This window comes from Urocitellus parryii, chromosome 9 (assembly GCF_045843805.1).
Source record: "Urocitellus parryii isolate mUroPar1 chromosome 9, mUroPar1.hap1, whole genome shotgun sequence".
Lineage (NCBI taxonomy): Eukaryota > Metazoa > Chordata > Mammalia > Rodentia > Sciuridae > Urocitellus > Urocitellus parryii.
This window is the reverse complement of record NC_135539.1, coordinates 35,110,468-35,133,314: the sequence shown is the minus strand read 5'-3', so window position 1 is coordinate 35,133,314 and position 22,847 is coordinate 35,110,468. Positions and strand designations below refer to the sequence as shown.

Sequence of the window (22,847 nt, the reverse complement as noted above, 5' to 3'; positions counted from 1 at the left end):
CCAAGGGGCCCATGGCCAGCAGGCTCAGCAGACTTCGTCTTCCTGTCAAAGCTGACCCCTCATTACCAGCTTCTCTCAGGCCTCACTGCAAGCCTTGTACGGTCTTCCCTGGCCTCCAGTCCCTCTTGGAGCTCAGGCAGGCCACTGCTAGGGCCACAGCTCCTAGGCACCCATCCCCTTCTCCTTCCTGCCCTCCCTGGCCTCAAGGATGGCTGCCTCTAGAGCCACACACAACTTGTACTTTAACTTGTTCTTCTATATATTTTCCATCACATTCGCACTGAATTCTAATTTCCTCCTAAGGCGGTTTCCAATATTAAAAACTTCATTAATTAATTTTGCTACTTGAAACTGCCCGGGGAAGCCCTCCTCCCATGGTGTCTTAGTGTGGGGATAGGAGCAGAGGGTTCTGGTGGGGAGAGGAGCCCCTGGGTGTTTTCAAGCACTCCAGGTACAAACAGCTGCTGCAGGTACCCTGCCTGTCGACTCCCTCCTGACCCTTCTCAGGTTCTAGGGTGACTCTCTGATGTGTCCCTGGGAGCCTTAAGGAAAGGAGACTCACACTGGGCTCAGGGAACAACAAGGCCCTGACAGAGCTGAGGTGAGAGAGTAGAAGTGCTTTCACTTAATGTAGTCAGTGGAGAGGAGGTAAAGAGAAGGAATAATAAGCAAAATGCAGGGGGACTTCCTGGGGAAGGAGTGGAGGGCCTCGGTCTTCACCTCCGACCCCTGAGCCAGGTCCCTGCCTCCACCTGTCACATCTTCCCCTCATCTGGTGTGGACACAGGCAGGGTTTATTTTAAGAACTATTTTTTTTTAAGAGGAGAGAGAGAGAGAGAGAGAGAGAGAGTTTTTGATATTTATTTTTCACTTTTAGGTGGACACAGCATCTTTATTTTATTTTTATGTGGTGCTGAGGATTGAACCCAGCGCCTCGCGCATGGCAGGCAAGCACATTACTGCTTGAGCCACATCCCCAGCCCAGAACTATTTTTAATAGCCTTGGTGAGCCTAGAATTAGCAGCTGCTGGATGTGCTGAGCCCTTGCCAGAACATACAGGGCAGCTCACTCCTCCCTGTCCAGGGCCACACCTCACCCATGTGGCTTGGGTGGAGGCCAGTCCATGTCAGGTGTCTTTGAAAACTGTGCTACACTCTTCCCTTTGTGCTTCTAAAACTCTGATGAGGCTAGGAGGGACATCCAGATTTTGAGACATGACCATCCACAAAGCCTAGAGGATCGGGGGACAGCTCATTATTAGCACAAAGCAGCAGGGACTCTAAGTGTTGACCAAAAACTCCTGTTCTTTTCCTCCTGGCAGTTAGCAGTACCCATGACTAAGACTGATGGAGATGAACAGAGCAAAGGGCTGTTTCTACACAGGGTTTCAGAGGAGGCATGCCTGCTCTTTGCTCGTTCTCCTCCCTCTGGTAACTGGGAGCAGAGGGTGATTAGCCCCATGGAACAGCAGAGCCTGGGCCCTTGAATTACCTCATGAAGAAAGCTATGCACCAAATAGGGACAGCCACTTAGCCTGCAGTCACAGTGAGAAATCAGCTATAGCACTGAAGCAACTGGCCTTCAGGGTACACTTGTTACTGCAGCTACACCTCAGAACACACTACCTACATTCTTTCCAAACAGGGGGTCCTGAACACCTTGTATGTTAAAGATTCCCTATCAGATCTTCACATGCTCTCACTTTTCATCAGTACACGGAAAATGATCCCTAACTTAAAAAAATGAAAGTATGAGTCCAGCCCCTGCTAGGTTCAGCATCAACCTCAAAGGAATGGCACTAGGCCTAAAGTTTCACTTAAATTCCTTTTGGAGCATGCCAACACAGACACAAGAGGGACAAACCAGAGAGGTGCCATTCACTTGGGACTTAGAGACTCACCAGGTCCCACCTCTAGTGAGTGGGCCACATCTCTAGGGCCCGCCTTGCCCTCTTCTCACCTGATTCCCGAGTCCGTCCCCGCACCAGCTCGCTCCAGGGCCCGGCCCCGATGGCGTTGAAGGCCTGCATCTGCAGCTCGTACTCCGTCCACTCCTCCAGCTCCTCGATGGTGAGCTCCCTCTCTAGCCGGTCATTGACGACTTGGGCCAGTGCCGAAGATGGGAGGTCGGAGCGCCAGTACTTCACCCTGTAGCCCACCGACTCAGGGTTTCCATTGTACTGGGAATCAGGCAGAGGCTGGCAATGAAGGGCAGTCTGTGACAAGCTGACACTTTAAACCATTGCTTTACAAGATGTCAAAGGATAGGTCTGTGTTATGAGGCTTGTTCCATGGAAAGCATGGGGGGAGGATTCTTAGAATCACCTATTTTTCCCTAAAACTTTTCTTTTTTAATTAAATGAAACCCTGTCAGTAACTTTAGTTGGACATAATTTCTTTTAATACATTTTGGCTTAATTTTGTGGGAAAATGTTCTGATTAAACATCAGGCTGGCCCTCTAACAAATACTGAGTATTGGTTCTATGTTGACAGAAGCTTAAAGACTTATAGGTCCAGCATGGAGTGCCATCCACATTCCTGCCCTGAAGAGCAGCCCCGTTTCAAGAAAAGAGTGAACAATGCTAGTGATTAATGAGATAGCCGAGGCAGGTCTGAGATCCTACACTAATTGGAAAGTATAATGCCATTGGGCTTAAGGATGGATCAGTTTTGACAAGGAAGAAGGCCTGACTAAGGACTGCGCTAAGCTGCGGATCCCAGGCCTGCCTCAGCCTCCTGGGGCACCGTCCTGCATCCTCCCCTTCCCAGCTCCCACTCACCACCCAGCGCAGCCGCAGGCTGGTCTCACTAGCGGTTCGGACAGTGATGCTGGTTGGAGCCACATCGGGTGGGGCCTGCAGGGTCTGGATGACCCGGGATGACTGGCTGAAGGGACTTGAACCAACGATATTCACTTGTCTCATTCGAAATCTGGAGGGAAAATCAGGGATCAGAGTTATTCCACAGTAAAAGGTAATAAAACAAAACCCTCCTGGCTGCTCTCAGGGAGGCTCAGGGTATGTCCACCTGTTCAGAAAGGCCATTGCTCAGGGACACAGTCTTCCCACCTGGTTTCATTAAAAATGCAAATTACATATAGGGACCGCTTTCTGAACAGCCTTCAAAGACTGCTCTCTTGTGAGTCAAGGAGGTTAAATTCTGAGTGATACAGTGGGATGGGTAGAGGGCCAGAATCCAATCAGCTGCATTGGCTGACTCAAGTTTAGGGTAAACTTGATGGTTAAGATTCAAGGGACTACTGGACAGAACAGAGTGTCACACTGTTGCTACCAGATGGCAGTTTTGAAAGTCCAGTGTTGTTTTAATGTCTAAGGGTACACTGTACCCCACTTTCTATTGGTTCAGGAGGAGGGTGGTGGCCCCGAATCTACACCCTGGCACATTAACCACGTGCTGTGAGCCTTTTGGTAAACCAGGCCAAAACTTCCTTATCTACAAAGCCAGGTGGAGTCGGAAGTCCTTTGAGGTTCACCTTAATGCTTTCAGACCTGTCTGTTCTTTATCTGCATGTATAATTCTTTGAACTGAATTTACATACAATGAATCCCCTAAACTCTCATGCACACGTTTATTACTGTGGTTCCCTAAATTTATGCGAATTGAAAATGGGGACACAGATTATAATCATAGTTTCTGACCTTTGGAATAATTACAAAGATTCAGCTAATTTCACATACCAAGTCTTGTAAGCTAAACGTTTGTCTCTAAAAATGAGTGTACTGTGCCTTGATTCATCTGCTCTAAGCTTAGGAGGGATGTTAAAATGAATAGATGTTAAGATGTATTTCTCATTAGGTTTTTTTAAAATGCTAACTTTGGTATTGTACTAAAAAAATGTTCTTCATGAAGATGTAATTTCACCTTTTACTCCCTGAATTAGTAATTCTTATTCTTTCATTCCCTGATCTCAAGAAATGTATCCATCCTGGCAGAACAATGACATTATCAAACTCAACATCTGGTGATAACTGGAAATTTCATCTCTTTCAACGATCTTACGGGAAGTTATAACATCACTAACAGCTCATGATCGCTCTGCCCTCTGTATGGCCAAGGATTTACTACCCGGATAAGTTTGGGGATCAAGAAGCAAAAGGTGAAATGGCATGTTAAGTGCTTGATTAGTGAGACTAGCAGCTCTTGGGTCCCGGAAGAGGGAGGCAGAGGGATGCTCCCAGGACATCTGCTTGGTTTGCACATAGCATGTGAACAATCCCAAGGGGCCTTAGAGCTCTGTGAAGAAAGTTGTCACATCTTTGTGGCCCATGGCCCTCGGCTGTCACACTGAATCAGTGAATCCTTTTGTAGAGCATTGTCTGGCCAGCACTGGTGGACAGACACGGCCACTCTAACACCAGAGTTATTCCCCTTGTGTCTTTCCTGCTTCTCAGGGTTTTGATTTACAGTTTATTGCTACTTGGAAACTTCTGATTTACATTTATCACTGGGTTTTTGTTGGTGACAGAAGCCACTGGCTTGAGATGATGATGTGTCCTCCAGCCGGAGGTTATCACCTGTCACCTGCTGTCCTCACCTGTAGTGGGTGTAGGGCGTGAGGTTTGGGATTTCCAGTGTCTGGGCATCGGGCTCATTCTCCTCCTCATAGAGGCTCACCCACTCCTCCTCATCACCGATGGCTCCAACCTGTGGAAAGGGATCCTGCGATCAGCTGGGCAAGCCACAGGGCCTGAGGCTGCCTGGATGCTGTGTGCACCTGCTGTGTGTGTGTCGGGGACTAGGCAGAGCACCATGTCCTGTGTCCCTGGGATAAGCTGGTCCTGCACACACCATCTTGTGCCCTGGAGGTATAAGTTCTTGGCATTCCCACTCCAGTCAGGGTGGGTCTTAGTACAAAGCTCAGGAGGGTGTGGCCTGAGGTGGAACCTCTGAGGCTTAGAGACCACTGGTGATGGAGAAGACACATCTTATCCTTCCTCCCATTTGACAGGTGAGGCCTCAAAGGCCCTGAGAGAAAGTCCCAGGCAGGATGCTACAGTGGGCAGTGACAGAGCCACGGGCACAGGTGGTCTCAAGGTCCAGAGCTGTTTCCACTGCAGGCTGACCCAGGGGGTTTAGTCTCTCCTCATCCACTTGACCCTTTCCACCCAGACATATACCACAAAGACTCCACTGCTGGCCCTGGAGTAAGGAACATCCTCCACAGAGCAGGATGGAGCTTCTGCCCTGAGAGCAGACCTGGAGTGCCTCCCCTTCAAGATTCAAAACAATGGCCTCAGAACAGAGCTGATAGGAAGAGCCAACCCCTGCACACAGATGACCTTTCCCAGGACTGCCAATGAGGCCCGAGGGGTGCCTCGAAGTTGCCCCAGCATGCACCTCTGTGGAGCCCTGGTTCCCACTCTGTGGTCTGTCTTGCTGGTTTTCATCCCTAAATGAGCCCCACATCCCACTGGCTCACTCAGGTGGCATTGTCATTTCCTGTGACCTGCCCTAGCCTGACCCTGCCACGCTCTTACTCTTGTCTCCTTTCTGTAGGATGTGGCCTTTCCTTCTGCCCACCAGATCTAACACATACTTCCTTGCACCTTGCTGATGCTTCAGGGGCCTGTAGAGCCAGAGAGCACAGAGGAGACACTGTGACTCCTTTGTGCAGATTTCTTCATCCCTGCTGCAGGCCAGGCCTTGTACGACTGTGTGGTCCTGGGGACCCAGGGGACTCATACAGAGGGCAGGCTGTGAGCATAGAGAGGGCATGAGGCCAAACAAACTGCCCAGCTGGGATCAGCAGCACCCTGGCATTTAACACTTCATAAGTGACTTAAACGACAGGAGAGGAGTGGTGCTCATTAAGTTTGCAGAGGAAAGCAAGCTGGCAGGTGGCCAGCTTGCGAAGAATGGCCTGAGGATTTAAAACGACCTTGGTCTAGTGCAGAAATGGACACAAAGGACAAGGAGGGGATGGGAAACAGAGCACTGGCAGTGTGTTTCCTGAAGAAGATGAAAAGCAAATCACAGAGCTCTAAACGCTCTTGATTACAAACATGAAAGTAGTTGGCGGCTCCTCAAAGCACTGAACACAAGGACCATGGGACCCAGCATTTCCACGTCTAGCACACTTGCAGAAGTGGCAAACTCCTGCACACATATGTTCACCGCACAGTGTTCACCACAGCCAAAGGTGGAAACCATGGGTGAACAGTGCTGGTCCATCCTGTCCACACAAGGGAACACTGGGGCCACGCAGGGGGACAGCACACTGATGCAGGCCATCATGCAGACTTCCCTCAAAAACATTCTGCTGAGGCAAAGAGGCCAGACCCCCAATTCGACACCCTGTAAGATTCTACTTTATGAACTAGCCAGAGCCCACCACCTTACAGAGATGGAAGGCAGAGTGGTGGCTGCCAGGGCCCAGGAGAGAAAGGGGGCGTGACCACTGGTGGGGGCAGGGCCTTCATCTGGGGCGATGCAAAGGTTTTGAACTAGATAGAGGAGGGGGGTGCACAATACTGCAGATCTACTAACTAGGAAATTGTACTCTTTAAGATGGGTAATTTTATGTTATGTGAATTTCACCTCAATTAAAAAAGAAACATTAAAATGAAATGTGGGATTCTGTCCAAAAACACTTGGTGGGGAAAGAGCTAGAGGTCAGAGGTGAAATGGGTAGTTTCGGATTCTGGGAAGCAGGAAGGAAGCTGAAATGGGAAGAGTGATGAGAAGAGAGGGTGCAGGCTGCACCACTGCAGGAGGAGGGGCAGGGCCTGTGCACCACCAGGGCCAGTCTCTGCACTGTGGTCTCCAAGGTAGACCACAGGGTGGACCACCCAGGCTCTATAGCAGGGCTGGGTGGGTGAAGGGGTGCTCTGGGCTCTTTATTTCCTGGCTTCTCTGTACTTGCATGGGGGGAAGCCGGCGCACGGCAAGTTCAATCCATCCTCTGAGTCCCCAGGTGTGTCTGGCTATTTGCATGGCAACTCTATTCTCTCCACCCCTCCAGTCCCTCCCTTTCAACCTCTCCCTGCAAAGAAGGTTGGGGTCCTGGGTGTCAAGGCTCTGGCAAGCACTCCCTGCCCTCCTGCTCCTGCCTCGCTATCACCATGCTTGATTCAGCCTGTCAGTATCACTGGCTCTTGATCCGTTCACCCAGGGATCTGACCCTGTGGACATTTCCTAGCCTATTTAGGAACTAAGTGATCACATGTTCTCTTGGCCATGTGGGTTACCACAGGGTCAGTGCTGGTCAGAGCAGCAGCCCTGACATTCAAAGCCTTTCCACTCACAGGAACAAGAGGAATGGAAGAGAACTGGCAAGACTTGAGATGCTACCCAAAACGGTGGCTGCTCTTCCAGCAGGGGGCTGCCACTCCTCTACAAAGATGAGTTAGCACAGTGGGAGGCTAGGAAATGATCCTCAGTCTTCCCCAGCATGAGAGTCCTGGAGGAGAGGAAAGGGGTCTTCCAGTCTGAGACCTTATTGCCATTATCCCATAGTTTCTGAACTGCTGGCTAGGGAGGGAATCAACTGCAGAGTTTTGCTGAGCATGAGCTACAATTTCAGGGTGAGGACCAGATGGAGTGGGACAACATAGAATGGCTGAGGCTTGATCCAAGGTCAAATGTCTCTGCCCTTCCATCTTGCTCAGACTCCCTTTTCCTAAGTCAATTTGGATGGAGGCCAGGCTATTGGCAAGCCCAGGTGGTGCCACCTGGCTCTGCATTCTGCCTGCCACATTGCCTGCCATCCATCCTACCTACCTCTGATGGTGCTGCTCTTGTGAAAGCAGTGACTGGAAAAACACAACCCCTGCAAGTACAGGTTGTGTGGGGGGAGTTACCTTGCTCATCAATGAGGGAACAGGCAGAATTGTAAAACAGGTTTGGAGGAGAATACAAGGGTGATTGTATGTAGAGTCAGTGGAAGAAAGAAGGCCCAAATAAGACACGCAAGTTAGAAATAAAACTGGCTACAGAGCAATACAACTGTAATCTCTGGCTTAGCCACTTTTAATCTTTACAAGTTGTCTTCTAGCATCACAGAGCCTGGGCTAGTGAACAAGTAGTGAGTCAAACACAGTTGTATTCCATAAGGCAGAGGGCTTGTGGGCAGTTTATCAAACAAGGTTCCACTAAGTCAGGAAACTCTGGACCATGGGTCAGAGTCAGCCCACTCTCTGCTTTCGCTAATAAAGTTTTATTGGAACATAGCCATGCTCACTGGTGTGTGTGTTGTTGATGGCTGCTTTCATGACTCCACAGCAGCTGCATAGTTACAATAGAGTCCATCTGGACAGGAAGCTGAAAAGATTTACTACCTGGCCCTTTACAGAGAAAGTGCCAATCCCTGCTCAAGCGCACCACCCAAAGGGCATGAGGTAAACAAGCCCTGGGTCACTTCCCCATCTTCTGGCCAGGTTGGTTTAGTCCCTTGCTGCTCATGCAGGCGCGGGGTCTTACTCCTCACCGTGTCCCCAGCATCTCCCCCATGCCCCACCTCAACTCTGTGCTCAGCCCTGTTTCTTTATCAGTATTGAAAATGGGTTGTCCACCCTGGAGCTCCAAAAGCAAATTATTACCCAAAATATCCCTTTACTTGTAGACCTCTGGGGGATACAACTTATATTTCCATAATAAAAGGTTTACATCTTTATCTGAAGAGACCAGGATTCTTCAATCCTTGCTGGCCTCCTCTGGCTTAATAGTTAGACTTCAAGACTATAGTAACAGAGAATTCCAGAAGTAACTGGCCACTCACTGACAATGTGCTGGACACAGAGTGAGACAGAGCTCTTTAAAGATAAAACAAATTGAAGCTCCCATGGGGAAGCTGGGATTTTGAAAGGTTTCTCCCCCTTCTTCTTTTAAAGCTAACAAACAGCACTTTATAATACTTATTACAAAAGCAGAAATGCCACACATTTCAAATGCTGCCCAGTAGGGGGCCAGTCCTTTGGAGCCATTAAGGAGGAGCACGTGATATCCCCTAAAGCCACAGGAGTCCATGCCCTGCCATGGAGGACTGATGGCTTGCCTGCTCCCATGTCTAGCCCGTGTTTGGCACCAACTGACCAGGAGGCTGGGCCCCTCTGGACATGTGCATTCATATAATAACCAGGGGTTCCGACCTGTCAACTCCTGCTAAGAGACTTTTTCTATCAGAACTCAAGCATTGCACCAGGAAAGCTGCTAAGCTCAGCTGGGCCTCAGGAAGTCTCAGGGAGACCTTGTGGCCTAGGAAAGACCTCGAATGCACCTGCCAGGGTTCAGTGGCTACTCAGAGGACACTCATTAATCTCTCCAATAGATGATCCTGCAGATGGAAAGGAAGCACACAGGACTGCAGCAGATGGGAGGAGGATGGAAGGGGAGAGAAAGCAGCTCTCTCTTCATTCAGAGCTAAGGAGAGGGGAAGACTCCCAAGCTCCTTCCATGGAAACCTGCCAACCCAGTGCATCCTGCTTGGTTGAAACTCTGCTGTCAGCAGGAAAACTTGCATGTCTAGCAACTTGCACAGATACCCAGTACTCTCTTATTCTGAGTGGAGTTCCCTTGCACACAAGTCAAATGAAACTTCCCCAAAGGAGGCATGCTGGAGGGCACAGGGCAGACGGACAGATGGGGGTTTCTGCACATATGCTTCTGGCAAGGACACAGTTCAACCAGGGAGTGACTTGAGGCCTGTGAGATCCACAGGCCAGTTCCCAAGACAGATCCAGAGAGCAGCACACTGATGAGCTTTTGAGGGGATCTCCTAAGCCCTCGACTGACCCTAGCTGGTGCATGGTTCCAAACAGGCCCAAAACTGATTCCCCTTCCCTTGCCTCCCACTTGCTATTTTTCTAGGTTTTTGTTTGTTTTTGCTTTTTGTTTTTATTATTTCATATTTCTAACTTCAGAAGAAGGAAATTGCTGCCTGGTTCATGTTCCTTCCTCCCTTCAACTTCCCAGTGGTTTCTCCTGATTACTCCTTTGCTGCCCCTTACACCCTAAAATGACATCCGTCTGCCCTTCTCCTTTCTCTTGTGGTGATGGCCTCTTCCCAGTGGCCTCCAAAGTCTCTCTGCAAGGAAGCCCTCTGAAAGGGCTCTCCTGGGCTTACTCCACATGAGTGCAGGACCTGGGTTTTGAAGCTCTCAGCTTCATGCTAGCCTGTGTTGATGATCCAGCTCAGTAAATTAAAAAGAGAGTGTGATGTTGTCTTTGCTGCCTTATGACAAACCAATGGGTCAGGGCCACCTGACTGTTGGCCTCCCAGGTCCCCATGGTGCTAGAGGCTCTGGTGAATCAGCATCTCTTGTGACAGTTTGAAAACCACAGGTCTCAAGGGGCCTCTCATATGTGCATCTTGGAGGGCCACCTCCCACCATTCACTTGACACTGAAGGATGATAGATCTCAGAATCCTCTGGGCTTCCATGATTATAGCTACTCAAATGAGATGGATCCTAGGATCTCTGCCCATGCAAACAGCTCGGAGTTGATGCCTCTGATTCAAGCGCTGCTCTGTGATTCCCAGGATCCAGACATACTCTTCTGGCCCAGGCTGCCCGAGTTCCACCCTGCTTAATTTTTGCTGTGTCTTACTTTGCTTGTTCAGGCTTCCACAACAAAAAACACAGGTTGAGTGGTGTACAAACAATGGGAATTCATTTTCTCCTAGTTCTGGAGACTGGAAGTCTGAGATGGGGATGTCAGCCTGATCAGGTTCCAATAAAAAGCCTCTCAGTTTGCACGTGGCCAAATTCTCCTTGAATCCTATGTGGTAGAAAGAGGGTGAGAGCTCTCTGGGGTCCTTTTGATAAGGGCACTGATCTCATTCATAAGGGCTCCCCCCACAACCTAATCCTCCCCAAAGCCCCTCTCCTGAAATCTTCACCTCAGGGGGAGGCTTTGACAGAATTTATGGGACACAGATATCGAGTCCATATTGCCTGTCTTATCTCCTCTATGTCCCTAGGTTTTGGGCAAATCCGTTCACCATTGTCCGAATGTATCCATCCCCCTGACATGGCCTCTCCACCCCTTCCCTCAGCCTCCCTTAGGGTTCCAGCTTTCTCCGGGAGCCCACTCCTCACGAGTGGCTTTTCCTGGAGGTCACCTTGTACCCCAGGACAGTCCCTGCTTTGTATGCCCATGATGTACTCCAGTCAGAGCATCCTGGCATTGAATTTGAGCCCTATGGCCTTGGGACAGACCCAAGCCCTTCTCCCTGCAGCCCCAGGCCTTCTCTGCCACCACCATTCAGTTCCTGCGTGTCTCGCACATCGCCGGCTTCCCCGGCATCTGTCGTGAATGCCGAGCAGCTGGTGTTGGCGTCTGCTCCATCTCCGGTTATATTCAACCTCTCGTGAGGCCTGAGGGATGTGATGGGGTGGGCCTTGGTGCTAACTTTCTCTAGTTCCAGAAGATGTCTGTTCTCTACCACATGGGATGTGGGACGCTGAGAGCTCAGTCTTCTTGTCCTTAAAGTAAGGATGACAGCAGTCATCCACAAGTGCCATCAGAAGACCCTGAGGGTGAAGTGCCCAGGATCCACTGAGCTTAGGGACAGCCTAGCTTGGCAACCCTATGCAGTGTGGTGGTTCTGTCTTCCCCTCGTGGTCGCAGAACTCATGGAGCTGCGATGCTGCCGCTGCCTGGCACTGCAAGGGGGAGTCACACTGTGTATAGCCTGGGGAAGACCCACATCCAAAATTCAAAGGCTGGTTTCTCCTGAATGTGTATTGCTTCTGCACCAAAAATTATAGGTCAAACCCTGCAAAGTTGGGGCTGCCTGCCTCTCCACTGGTCATCCTGGGCCTGGTTCCAGCCTCACCAGCCCCTGGGCTCCCCTCCTCTGCCTCCTGACAGAGGTAGCCCTCCTCTTGAGATTTGTGAGAAATAAAATGTCTTTTCAATGCCATTTGCTTTGGAACTTGTGGCCTCACCATACCAGAATAAGAATAAAATCCACATTTTAAAATAATAGGTGCTGTGCCATCTCCTCCCTCCAAGCATTCTCCTCCCATTCTCTCTTCGGGGAACCCCCTCCTCCCCGTGGAACACCGCTCGCCCTCAAGGTGCAGTGTGAATTCCACCTCCTGCCTTTCCTGACTGCCTACTTCCCTCAGTGCCTCAGAGACCCCCCCCCCACACACACACTACCAGCAACACACCAGCATGAAGATCCTCAAGAATCTCTCGGTACCACTCATCAGATCACATTCAACCCTCCCTCCTGTCCTCTCCAAAAACATGTGAGTTTTCTGTTGAGGGAACCAAGAATTTCCCACCTTAGGACTCCACAGTGTGATGCTCAAAACAATAAAACAGTAGGTGCTTAATAAACGTTTGCCGGATGAATGGATGAATGAATGAAACAAATATAAAACCTAATGACCAGAAAAATGAATCACAGGCAAATCTAAAAATCCAAAACGAGACCTAGGATGAAAGGACCAGAGCACAGAGAAGTTCTCGAAAAGAACAGGGAAATATGACTCTCGTAAAATTTAATTTGGTTTGACAGTTGTGATTTATGAATACAATTGACCTGTTTCTCAGAAATGACATTTGTAGTGAAATGCTTCCCTTGGTCCTACTTGAGTTGTCACTTACGCTGCAGCATTTTCTTCTGCATAGTTTTAAGAGTCCCCTAACAGGACCTGAAAGGATCTGATAGACTAATGAACAAAAAGGCCACTTGAACCCACTCACCCCTACAGATTTCCCACTCTGGTCAAGGATATGAGAGAAGAGTCATTGTAATGGAGTGATTATGGACAATCTAGCAAACAATAAACATTTTGAAATATCTGAGTATGTATTTCATTGTCACCTGTCACCACAGCACTCAATGCTCGTGCAGACACATCACACCAGAACAAAAGATGGAGCCTGTCTTGGCAAATTTGCCCAGATGACCGCAATATTATTAAAGGACCCATTAGAGCTGATGACAGCTATCCCATGCATACTCGACAGACTATTCAAAAATAATGCCAGTATTTTTCTTCCTATTATGAAAAAGAAATTCAACTACAGTTGGGTTTATTACAACTGCAATGCTGACAGATACTTATCAAAAGGCTACAACAGCCCTAACATCCCTTCACAAGAAGGCAAGAAAGAGATCTGATGGGTGATTAGAAATCCCCAGCTACAGATCTCAGAGTGAGGACACAAAATCATTTAGCCCAGGAACTCTGCAGGAGACCAAGGACACTAGGGTTTCATTCTACTTCCAGAGGTAACAGGAGACCAGGTTGGCAGTGAAAGAAGCAAAGAACTTGCTTTTAAAGGAGGGGTCACTCCCTTCAGTAGGCTGGGCTATTTCTGTCCCCAGGTGGCATTTGTGCAATGACCTACCCACATTCACAACAGGCATTTCCTGGCACCTTCCTCGTGTGTACCAGGCCCTGGTCTTTGGGTGGAGGCTACAGCCCAGATTTGCACAGCAAGGGCCTGTTCTCACTCAGCCGTTGTTTCTGGGAGGATTAGAAGTAACTACGTCACAAATAATTATAGGAGGACATCTCTGAGACAAAATGGAGCCCTGGGAGAATCCCTTGGCCCCACTGGGTGAATTGAGAGCCAGGTCCAGCTGCATCACCACCTCTGGCCTGCTGTGGGTGGAGACGGGAATGGGCAAATTCTTCTGCAGAGATGGGCTGCCTCCCCCAGGGCCAGATGAAGCCTGGAAGCCCAGTGTGCTGGGTAGCAAGCCCTCTTGCCATTCTTGAAGTTAATTTCTCTAGGAAAAGGAGACAAGAAGCAGTTGGATTTGACATTCTTCAAGCTGTGGGAATGTAATGGGTGGAACGTAAGTACCATCTTGACTCTCCACTGATATTTTAATATTTCAAGGTGCTTTCTGGCCCCAGGACTGTGGGGCTCTTCCTGGACTACAAGTCCTTGGACTCATTGAGAACCTAACTCACCTTGGTTCGCTGACCACAAAGACCTCCCACATTCCTCTAAGCTGTGTGAAGCTGGCCTTGCCTGGGCCCTGGTCTGAAACACTGGCCTTAATCCTGAGCCTGCCCTGGTGGCCTGCTCAGTCTTCCAGGCGTTTCTATGGCTTGGCCCTGCATTAACTCTCCAGGCCTTTCCTCAGGAGTGGAGTCTTCTCTCTATAGCCTTCTTTAAAAGTGCTTGCCTTATCTTCATTATTTTTATTGTTATGAACTTCCATTTAGTAAGTGCCTAATATGTGCTAGTCTCAGGCTAAAGTTTTAAATGTATCCTTACTCTCCCAATTTTGTGATGAAGAAACTGGGGCTTGGAAATGTTTTCTTTTTTGCCTCAGCATGGCTGGTTGTCTAGGGCCCATTCCTCACCCAATGCTGACTAGTCAGCTCTGATGGACCCTCCTGTCCCATAACAACCCTGTGCCAGGAGGGTGGCCCATTCCTAAAGTGCCTCGTGTGCTTTAATCACTGGCCTGACACTCCCCTGGCCTTGCCCATGACCACAGAAATCCAAGAAGGTCCAATCAGTTCCATCCTGCAACAGAGATGCCCAGTTAAGACAGAAGGACAGAGGCTAGAGGACAGAGGCCCATGTGGGGATCTGAGCCTCTCAGTCTAAAGACTGAGGCATCTCAAAGCATCCACGTTGCTCAACTTGCTATTTTTAACATTTCTACTGACCCTTAAGAGAATAAAACAACTTCAAACATAAATGTTCTTGACTTATGATGAGGTTAGTCCCAATAAGCCCATTCCGAGCTGAAAAGAACTGAAGTGTAAAATGTATTTAATACACCTGACCCACCAGCCATCCTGTGTCACCCAGCCGCCTTCGACCTTCTCAGTGCACTGACGTTAGCCTGTAGTTGGGTAAAATCATGAACACAAAGCCTGTTTTATAATAAAGTGCTGAATCTCTCATGGACACACAGATGGGCATTTTGTAGACAGGATGGGATGCAAAAGCATAAAATGACAATATCCAAAAGCAGTGGCAACACAGGACACTGGATAGAATGGCCCCACACTGTCCTTGAGGGAACAGTTGCAAGGTGAACCATCTAAGTTGGGGAATGTCCCTGCATTCACAGGGAAATGGAACCTGCAACATTTTAGGACAGCTATCTATTTCACGCATGCCTACCTCTACTTTCAGCTTAATATTTTTTTTCCCTTCAGTCCTGGGGATGGAACCCAGGACCTTGTGCATGTTAGGCAAGTGCTCGACCACTGAGCTACATCCCTGGCCCCCACTGCTGCTTTCTTCAAAAACAAGTCTCCCCTGGGGCTCCAGAGCTTTACTCTCAGAGGCAGGGCCCCTGGCCTTGAGGCCTGGGCATTTGCTTTCTTCCATGAGTCTCTCCTCCTTCACCAAGGTAGACACTGCTCTTTCCTTGTTTCTGGGGTTCTAAAGTCCAGTCCAGATCTGGGGCCCAGCTCAGCTCAGCTCAAGGGGGCTGGAAGCAGGAGTGGACAGAAGCAAGACCACTTCAAGGAAGCAGAGGGGACTCCAATTCCTCCTGAGAACCCTCAGGAAGGACATTTGGTTTTGATCCCCTGGTGGCTTAGGCAAAAGGGGACACCCTGGGACATATATGTGTCAGCTTCTGACAGACATAGACAGGATCATCTGCAGAGACATTTTTCCTAGAATTCACCACCAATGGAAATGTATTGCGAGTGGCATTGGATAAGGGGTGTGTTAGACAGACAGAAGGCCCCATACAGCCTGCAAGACGTCCTCACAGGTAAGCGCATCAACAAACAGAAAAATGAAAGAGCTGCCTGAGGTCTTCCATCCATCAGCCTGCCATCCAGTCCCTCGGTGAGAGGAGACAGACAGCATTACTGTGTGACCAGGCTTCAGCAAGGAATGTGTCACTCCAAAGGGCTCTGTCAAAGACGTGCCCGGCAACCTCAGCATCAGTAAGCATCAGTCCTGGGGACACCAGGGCACCCGGCCGCTCGTCTCCACTGCTCCTTAGTTACCGAGAGACCAGCACTGAGCCGACTTGCGCTGTGTTTTATTAGCCCATAACACTCTCTAAAACAGCTCCTTTTAAGAAAATGGCTGCCATTATGCACAAATAAGCACTAAGTGGGCTTTTTCCCTCTGCTTTCCATTTTTGGAATGGAAACAGTTTTATCTGTACCCGAAGTGTTACCACCAGCATCTTCATTACTGAAAAATCTGCCCAGCGCAGTTTTTTCTTTTCTTTTCTTTTTTTTTTTAAATTGGTGCATTTGGAGAAGACTGGATGCTGCTTTGACTATCAGAGCATGGCAAATGGCTGTGAGGCTGGGGCTTACGGGGAGTACGCAGGCAAACAGAGGCAGAAATGACAACTGAGACGTTTGCATCCTCCCCTTCTACAGTATGCCCTAAAAATGCGGAGAGAGCTGTTGTATTCACTTTGCAGTCAAAGGTTACTAATTAAGCAAAGCATTACTGAACCAGAAATACCTATAAAAGCTTCTTTTTTTAACCTACATCTGAGCATCAACGTATTACAGGGCCTTTCAATGGGCTCCTTCAACGAATCATCCCATAATTCACAGAGGATAACTCAAGTCAAAACCTTCTTGGTGCACAGAAAAAGAAAGAAAGAAAAAAAAAAGGTCAGAACTTAAAGGTAACTTCACTGCGAAGAAGATGTAACTAAAAAGAAAAAAAGTGGATCAAAGGAGGAAAGGCTTTGCTACCACAAATTGTCTTGGGAAATGTCCTTCAGTCCTTGTTCCCGGGAGGCCACTCTTTGGTGCTTCCTGGGTGACTAGCAAAACCTGGATATGTGGCCCAATGTTGTCCCCCTCACAGTCCTCAACAGCCACCGATGGACTTGCGTGGTCCCTTGTGTTCCCCTGGCCCAGCAAGCTTCTGAAGCCACCCTGATTTTATGTTGTACAGATCCATTCTCTCTTGGTTGCATAACTTTTCAATCATCTACTAGATAATCCCAAGAAAATCTCAAGATCTGACATGGTGAAGGTCAGCCTGACTCCACTTCTAGCTGAAACTATTGTACCTTCATTGAGACCTGTTTCTTCTCCTACGAAGGTGCATTACAGCAGAGCGTCTCTTTGAAAATGAACAAATGGCCTTTCTATAAACAGGTCAGAGGTTTTACTGCTAGGTCAGCGTCCTCAGGGCTGTGCCCTGTGTCTGCAGACTCAGTAGACAGTGCCGGGACCCGCCCTCGCCATCCCCTGACATGCTCATGGTGTATCTAGGGGAAGAACAGAGCTGCAGCCGTCTTCATTCCCAGCACCAGGTCTCTGCCCTGCCTTTCCTCATGTGCCACCTGCCAGGCCTTTGCCACATTCCATGGGTGGCCCCAACACATCCCTAGGAAACTCCACTGACAAGTTCCCTGAGGTCATGCAATGATGTGAGCACAAATAGCTGGGGCTTTGAGAGGGGCAGGCAGGGCACCAGTCCCGGCTGGACACTGTGGCTTTAGGGGAGTGTCTGGCTCAAATTCTTAGCTGTAAAACAGGAATAACAACACCTGTCTGCAGCGTGCTGAGAGATACAACATGTGGTGATATTTATTCTCTAAGGTACATGTGCTCTGCTTTCTATAGGGCATGAGGCACCTTCCAGAACAAACCTCAGAAGAGACCTGGCAACCCCTCAGGGTAGCCTGGGGGTCTGTCACCAGCCCTACTCCATCAACTGTGAGGGAACTGGTCACTGGTCCTGCTCAGCCTCTTCTCCTGCAGACAGGCTTGAGGGGTGCCCATAATAGCCCAGTGTTCCTGAAGACCAGAAAGTGGGACTCTTAGGGCTGTCACTGGTATAGGTGAGGTCTTCTGGAATATTCCACTTCTTACCATATTCAAAAGAAACACAAGTTAAGCCCAGGCTTTCTCTGTTGATGTAAGCAGCTCCTCCTCCTCCCCTGCTTAGGTTCTTATTTGGTAGAGTCTGCTGGTAGAATCAACCCAGATGATTGAGGGAAAAACTGTTTCTCTTATGTAGCACAAAGATCCAGCAGAGAAGAGACGCCATGGCTGCGTGCGCTGCCCATGACAGCCCTGAGGCTCCCCGAGTACTGAGTGATGAGAGACGCCGCAACTCACCTCTGCTTCCCCTCCTGACTATTGCTGTTTCCTAAAGAGCCGGAGGTACACCTCCAGTCCTTCCACGGCTCTTCAGAACTAAGCTTATCTCTACACATGAACACTTACTCTCTAGGAGCACTAGACACAAATGGCTCAGATCATGAGCTATAGCAGGAGAAAATTCTCTTTTGGTTTTGAAATTTCAACCAGCTGTACCACTACAGAACTTTTAGACTTGCAGAGTTAATTTCAAGTATCTCAGAAAGAATACTGCTAAGGGGCTTCCAGTTCTGGCAAGGTGGCAGAAAAAGAGCCTAACAAGATGCTCACTCTGAAAGCCGGGGAGAAGGGGTATTATAGGAAGTGACTGAGTGACTGCCTGTGATCTTTAAAACTGTCAAAGTCACAAAAGTCAAGGAATGGCTGGGAGTGGAGGAGACTGGGGGATAGGACAGCTGGCTGTGCCTGGGGTCCTGGTCAGATCCTTAGTCACCTAGCACATTTGGGGACAACTGGCAACCCTTGGATAGGCCTTCTGGTGAAGAAGTTCTGTGTAGGCTTCCTGCAACTTTTTTTGCAGTTTCTAAAATGATTTCAAAATGAAAAGCAAAGTTAAGCTTCAGGGAAATTGAAAACTACAGGTTAAATGTTGAATGAGTAGCCATGCACTGACGGAGTTAGCCTGCAAGGAACAGCCCCAGGGGCCACACAACCAGGATGTGGCCCCCAAGTAGGCACCAGGCCAGGGAGTGTCCTTATCTTGGGCATTCAGAGCATAGCAGGCCTAGGGAAGGGGCAGGGTGTCCTCTGGGAAGGCATGGAGCCTCTCATGTCATTGTCCCCTGCAGAATTAAACCCTTCAACCCTCTGAGGAAGAACCAGGGAGAGGCTAGAAGGCAGGGCATGTGTGTCCCACCTTGGACCTGGCACACAGGGCCCCACAACAGAGTGGTAGATGTTCAATCTACTCTATCACCTGGGAAGCCACACAAATGGAACATAGCCCCAAACCCACCCCTGAGCCTCTCACAAACTGATGTGGGGGGTCTGAAGTTTTATGTGCAGACAGGACTGAGGAACACTGAGTGCCTCTGAGGCCCCCAAAAGTCCTTGGCATGTGCCAGCGAGGTCAAACATGCCCCTGGATCTCACCTCGCTGGCTGAGCTGTGCAAATGCAATCAGATATTCATTTATGAAAACTGGAGAGACAATAAACCACAATCTTAAAAACCAAGCCAAACCCAACAGCCAGAAAAAGCCAAGTTCACTTACAGACATGGATAAAAAATCTGAACTTAAAACAAAATCAAACAACAAAAACATCACATCCAGTGTCATCTCAGGACACTGTGATGGGGACACCTTAGAAAAATAATGTGACCATCTTGCCCACAGATGAAAGCAGAAAAATGATGAATGACTCAATGAGTGAAAAGTGTAATTTGATATAATTTAACTTATTTATGATTTTTAAAACTCCAAGAAACAAAACAAAATACCAAATCCACTTGTAGCAAAGCAGGACTAGAAAAGAATTGTCTCAACCCAGTAGAGGCTAGCTGTAACAAAAGACACTTTCCATGAATATTGTACATATCATACTTGATGCTAATACCTTAAAGAATTTCTATAAAGTTAGTAGTTTAAAAAAAAAACCTGCCTTCTATGATTGCTCCAATTTTATATGATACAGAGGTTATTGCCTTTCCAGAAGGGTTGCAAAATAAATAAATAAAAAGAAATAAAAAAGAGAAAGAAAGGATGTAAAGATTTCAGAGGAAGAAACAAACTGTCACTACTAACAATCCATGTGAATTTTTTACATAAAGTTATAAGGGAACTAACAAGAACATTCCTGAAGTTTTTGGCTTGCAGCACCACACCCCAGGCTGAGCAGCAAAATGCCCAGCTAGGATCAGAGAGGAAACTCCATGCTTTATGTCCTGCCTGTAGAATGGGACAACAGGAGCCAGAGAAGCACAGTGAGCACTTGTGTTCCTGCATGCCAGCAGCCAGGGCAGAATGTAGTTAACTATGCAGACATTAATTAATTCTCACAATGATCTTACAGATATCCTGCTGACCCATTTCACAGGTAAGAAAAATCAGACTCACAAACAAGTCAAGAATAATGTCCTGGAGGATCCCAGGCCCTTCTCTTTATATGGCAGTTTTCAGAAATACTCATTGACCCTGATTTCCCTGCTCTTCTGAGAGCCCAGAGGAGTTAGAAATAGGACTCCAGTGTTGTGACAAGAAGAAAGGAGCTGACACAGTAGATTTAGACAAATGGGGTGACATATCATGTTCCTGGACAGAAAGGATCAGCATCATGAGGGTTCAAGAAGAGCAAATGAGAAAATTCTAAAAATCCCAATCAGTGGATGTGTGTGTGTGTGTGTGTGTGTGTGTGTGTGTGTGTGTGTGCGTTCGAGTGTGTGCATGCGCAGGGCCCTGGGAAGATTTTACAAGATAGTAAAACATTTTAAAACCTCTATAATTAAACAATGTAGAATTAGTGAATGAATAACTAGACTAATAGAATGGAATAAAAAGTTCAGAAATAGATCCAAGTGTATATGGAATTTAATGTTACAAATCAGGAGGAGGAAAAAAGTGGATATTTTATAAAAGGGCCATGGGACAATTACATAGCTATTTGCAAATGGATTCATACCTCACTCCATATATAAGGACAAGTTCTAAATGGATGGAGCTCTCTACATAAAAATGAAGTCATAAAAGTGGCAGCAGAAAATGGGGTGAATTCCTTTATAACCTGAAAGTGAAGAAAACCTTCTTATCTATGACTCAGAAATCCAAAAGCAAGCAAGAGAAGATTCTTAAGTTCGACTTCAATTCTTTTTTTGCATGGCAAACATATATATACATATTTCTCATGGGAATGCAAAATATTACCACCTTATACAAGAAGAAGTGGGATTTGGCAATGTCTAGAGAATCTCCATGTACAGTCACTGTTTGATCCAGAAATCTCAATTCTGAGAATCTACCCCAAAGATTCAGTGGCAAAAATATAAAATTATCATGCAAAGGCTGAAAACAATCTTCTGGCAAAATAATGTGCCCCAAATATGTCCAGACCTGTTCCCTAGAACCTGTGAGTATGTTCTCTCACCTGGTGGAAGATTTTGAAGACATAATTAAGGTTAAGAGCCTTTAAACCAGGAGATTTTCCGAGTAGATCCAAAGCAAGCAGAAGAGTCCTTAAAAGAAGAGTGCCAGAGACGAGGCTGAAGGAGGGGAGAATCAAAGTCTGAGACTCAACTCATTGTAACAGACTCTGAAAATTGGGGAGGGACCATGAGGCACAGAATACGGTGGCCTGTGGCAGCTGGATGGCCTAGCTAACAGATCCTCATAAATAGGATCTCAGTCCTGCAACTACAGGGAAATGGCACTCTGCCAATATCTTCATGAGTTTGAAAGTGAACTCCTCCCCAGAGCCTCTAGAAGAGACCCTGCCCTGGGGATGCCTTGAGTTTGGCCCATGAAACCCGTGTTGAACTTCTGACCTATAAAACTATGATACATTTATGTTGCATAAGGCAATAAGTGTTTGTTAATTTGTGAGGGCAGTGATATAAAATGAATACCCACTCCAAATGTGCCCCCAACTAAAGGGCTAGCTAAGTAGACAATCCCCAGTGCATGCCCTCTGGGGAGACCTGTCCATGTGCAGGAAGTATCGAGGGAGCCATCTACATGGATGACCAGTGAGCTTCAGGATACTGTCACACGAGGAGTGTGAAGTTCAAGATGTTGCCTTCCATGTAAGAAAGCAGGATATGAATATATAAATTTGCTTATGTTGCTGGGGGGAAAAAGAGATTAATTCCAAACCTAAAACATGTAGCTATCTATGGGAGAGACAGGAAACAGGGTGAAGGGGGTCTAAGGTGAACATAAATTTCTCTGAATGTGACTTTTTAAAAAACAGTTTTGACTTTGAGATCATGAATGAATTACATGCTCCAAAATAAATTTAAAATTTTTCTAATAATATTCCTAAAGAAAATAATTTGATTTTTTCCTTTTTACTGGTTCTTTTAAGCAAAATAATTTTTAAAGAAATTGGTCATTAAAAATTGAAGCACAAAAATGAAATACATGAAACAAATTCACTTATTCTCTATTAAGCTGGTGGTTACACAGTCAAAAAAAAGAAAGAGTTACACAGCATGACTTTAGAATTCAATGTTTTGACTGTATATACATGGTAAAATGTATCTTAGAGACAAACACTCAAATTGCATTTGGTAGTTACACTACTGAAATCACCATTTTGAAACTCTTAATATAATAGTCACATAGAATAAGTATTTATGTATGGGTTTCTAAAAAACACAATTTTAGCATAAGAAAAATGATATTTAATATATAAATTCAGGAATAATAATCTTAAAAACTGGAATGAGAATATTGATATGTATTCATCATTAAAAAAATTTTGTAGTTGTAGATGGACACAACTCCTTCATTTTATTTGTTTACTTTTTTCATGTGGTTCTGAGACTCGAACGCAGAGCCCCTCACATGCTAGGCAAGCTCTCTGCCACTGAGCTACACCCCAGCCCATGTATTCATCATATTTTTAAAAATATCATTTCCTCTTTCTGTCCACTGGAAAGGTCTAGAACCAATGACCAACTGATAGCAATAATCACCCATCCCTCTGGTGCCAGGTTATGGTCCTTTAAGACACCTCTACACTAAATGAAACCAAGGCCTATCAGATGGAGGGATGGCTCCACCTCAGCTTGGGGCAGGAAGGTACAAGCTGGGCCTGAGCGGCCTCAGAAAACAAAGTAGTCACCAAAAATAGGTGG

At 47.3% G+C, this 22,847-nt stretch overlaps 1 protein-coding gene across 1 annotated transcript in view; it reads right to left on the bottom strand.

Moving 5' to 3' along the window:
- The window catches only part of Sdk1 (sidekick cell adhesion molecule 1), a 903,256-nt gene that overhangs the window by 117,271 nt on the left and 763,138 nt on the right, over positions 1–22,847 (bottom strand). Inside the window, exons 23-25 of the mRNA XM_077802503.1 lie at positions 4,557–4,666; positions 2,782–2,932; positions 1,961–2,198 (exon numbers count right to left, since the gene is read on the bottom strand). Of these exons, the coding sequence (XP_077658629.1) occupies positions 1,961–2,198; positions 2,782–2,932; positions 4,557–4,666 (499 nt within the window). The remainder of the gene's footprint in view (positions 1–1,960; positions 2,199–2,781; positions 2,933–4,556; positions 4,667–22,847) is intronic.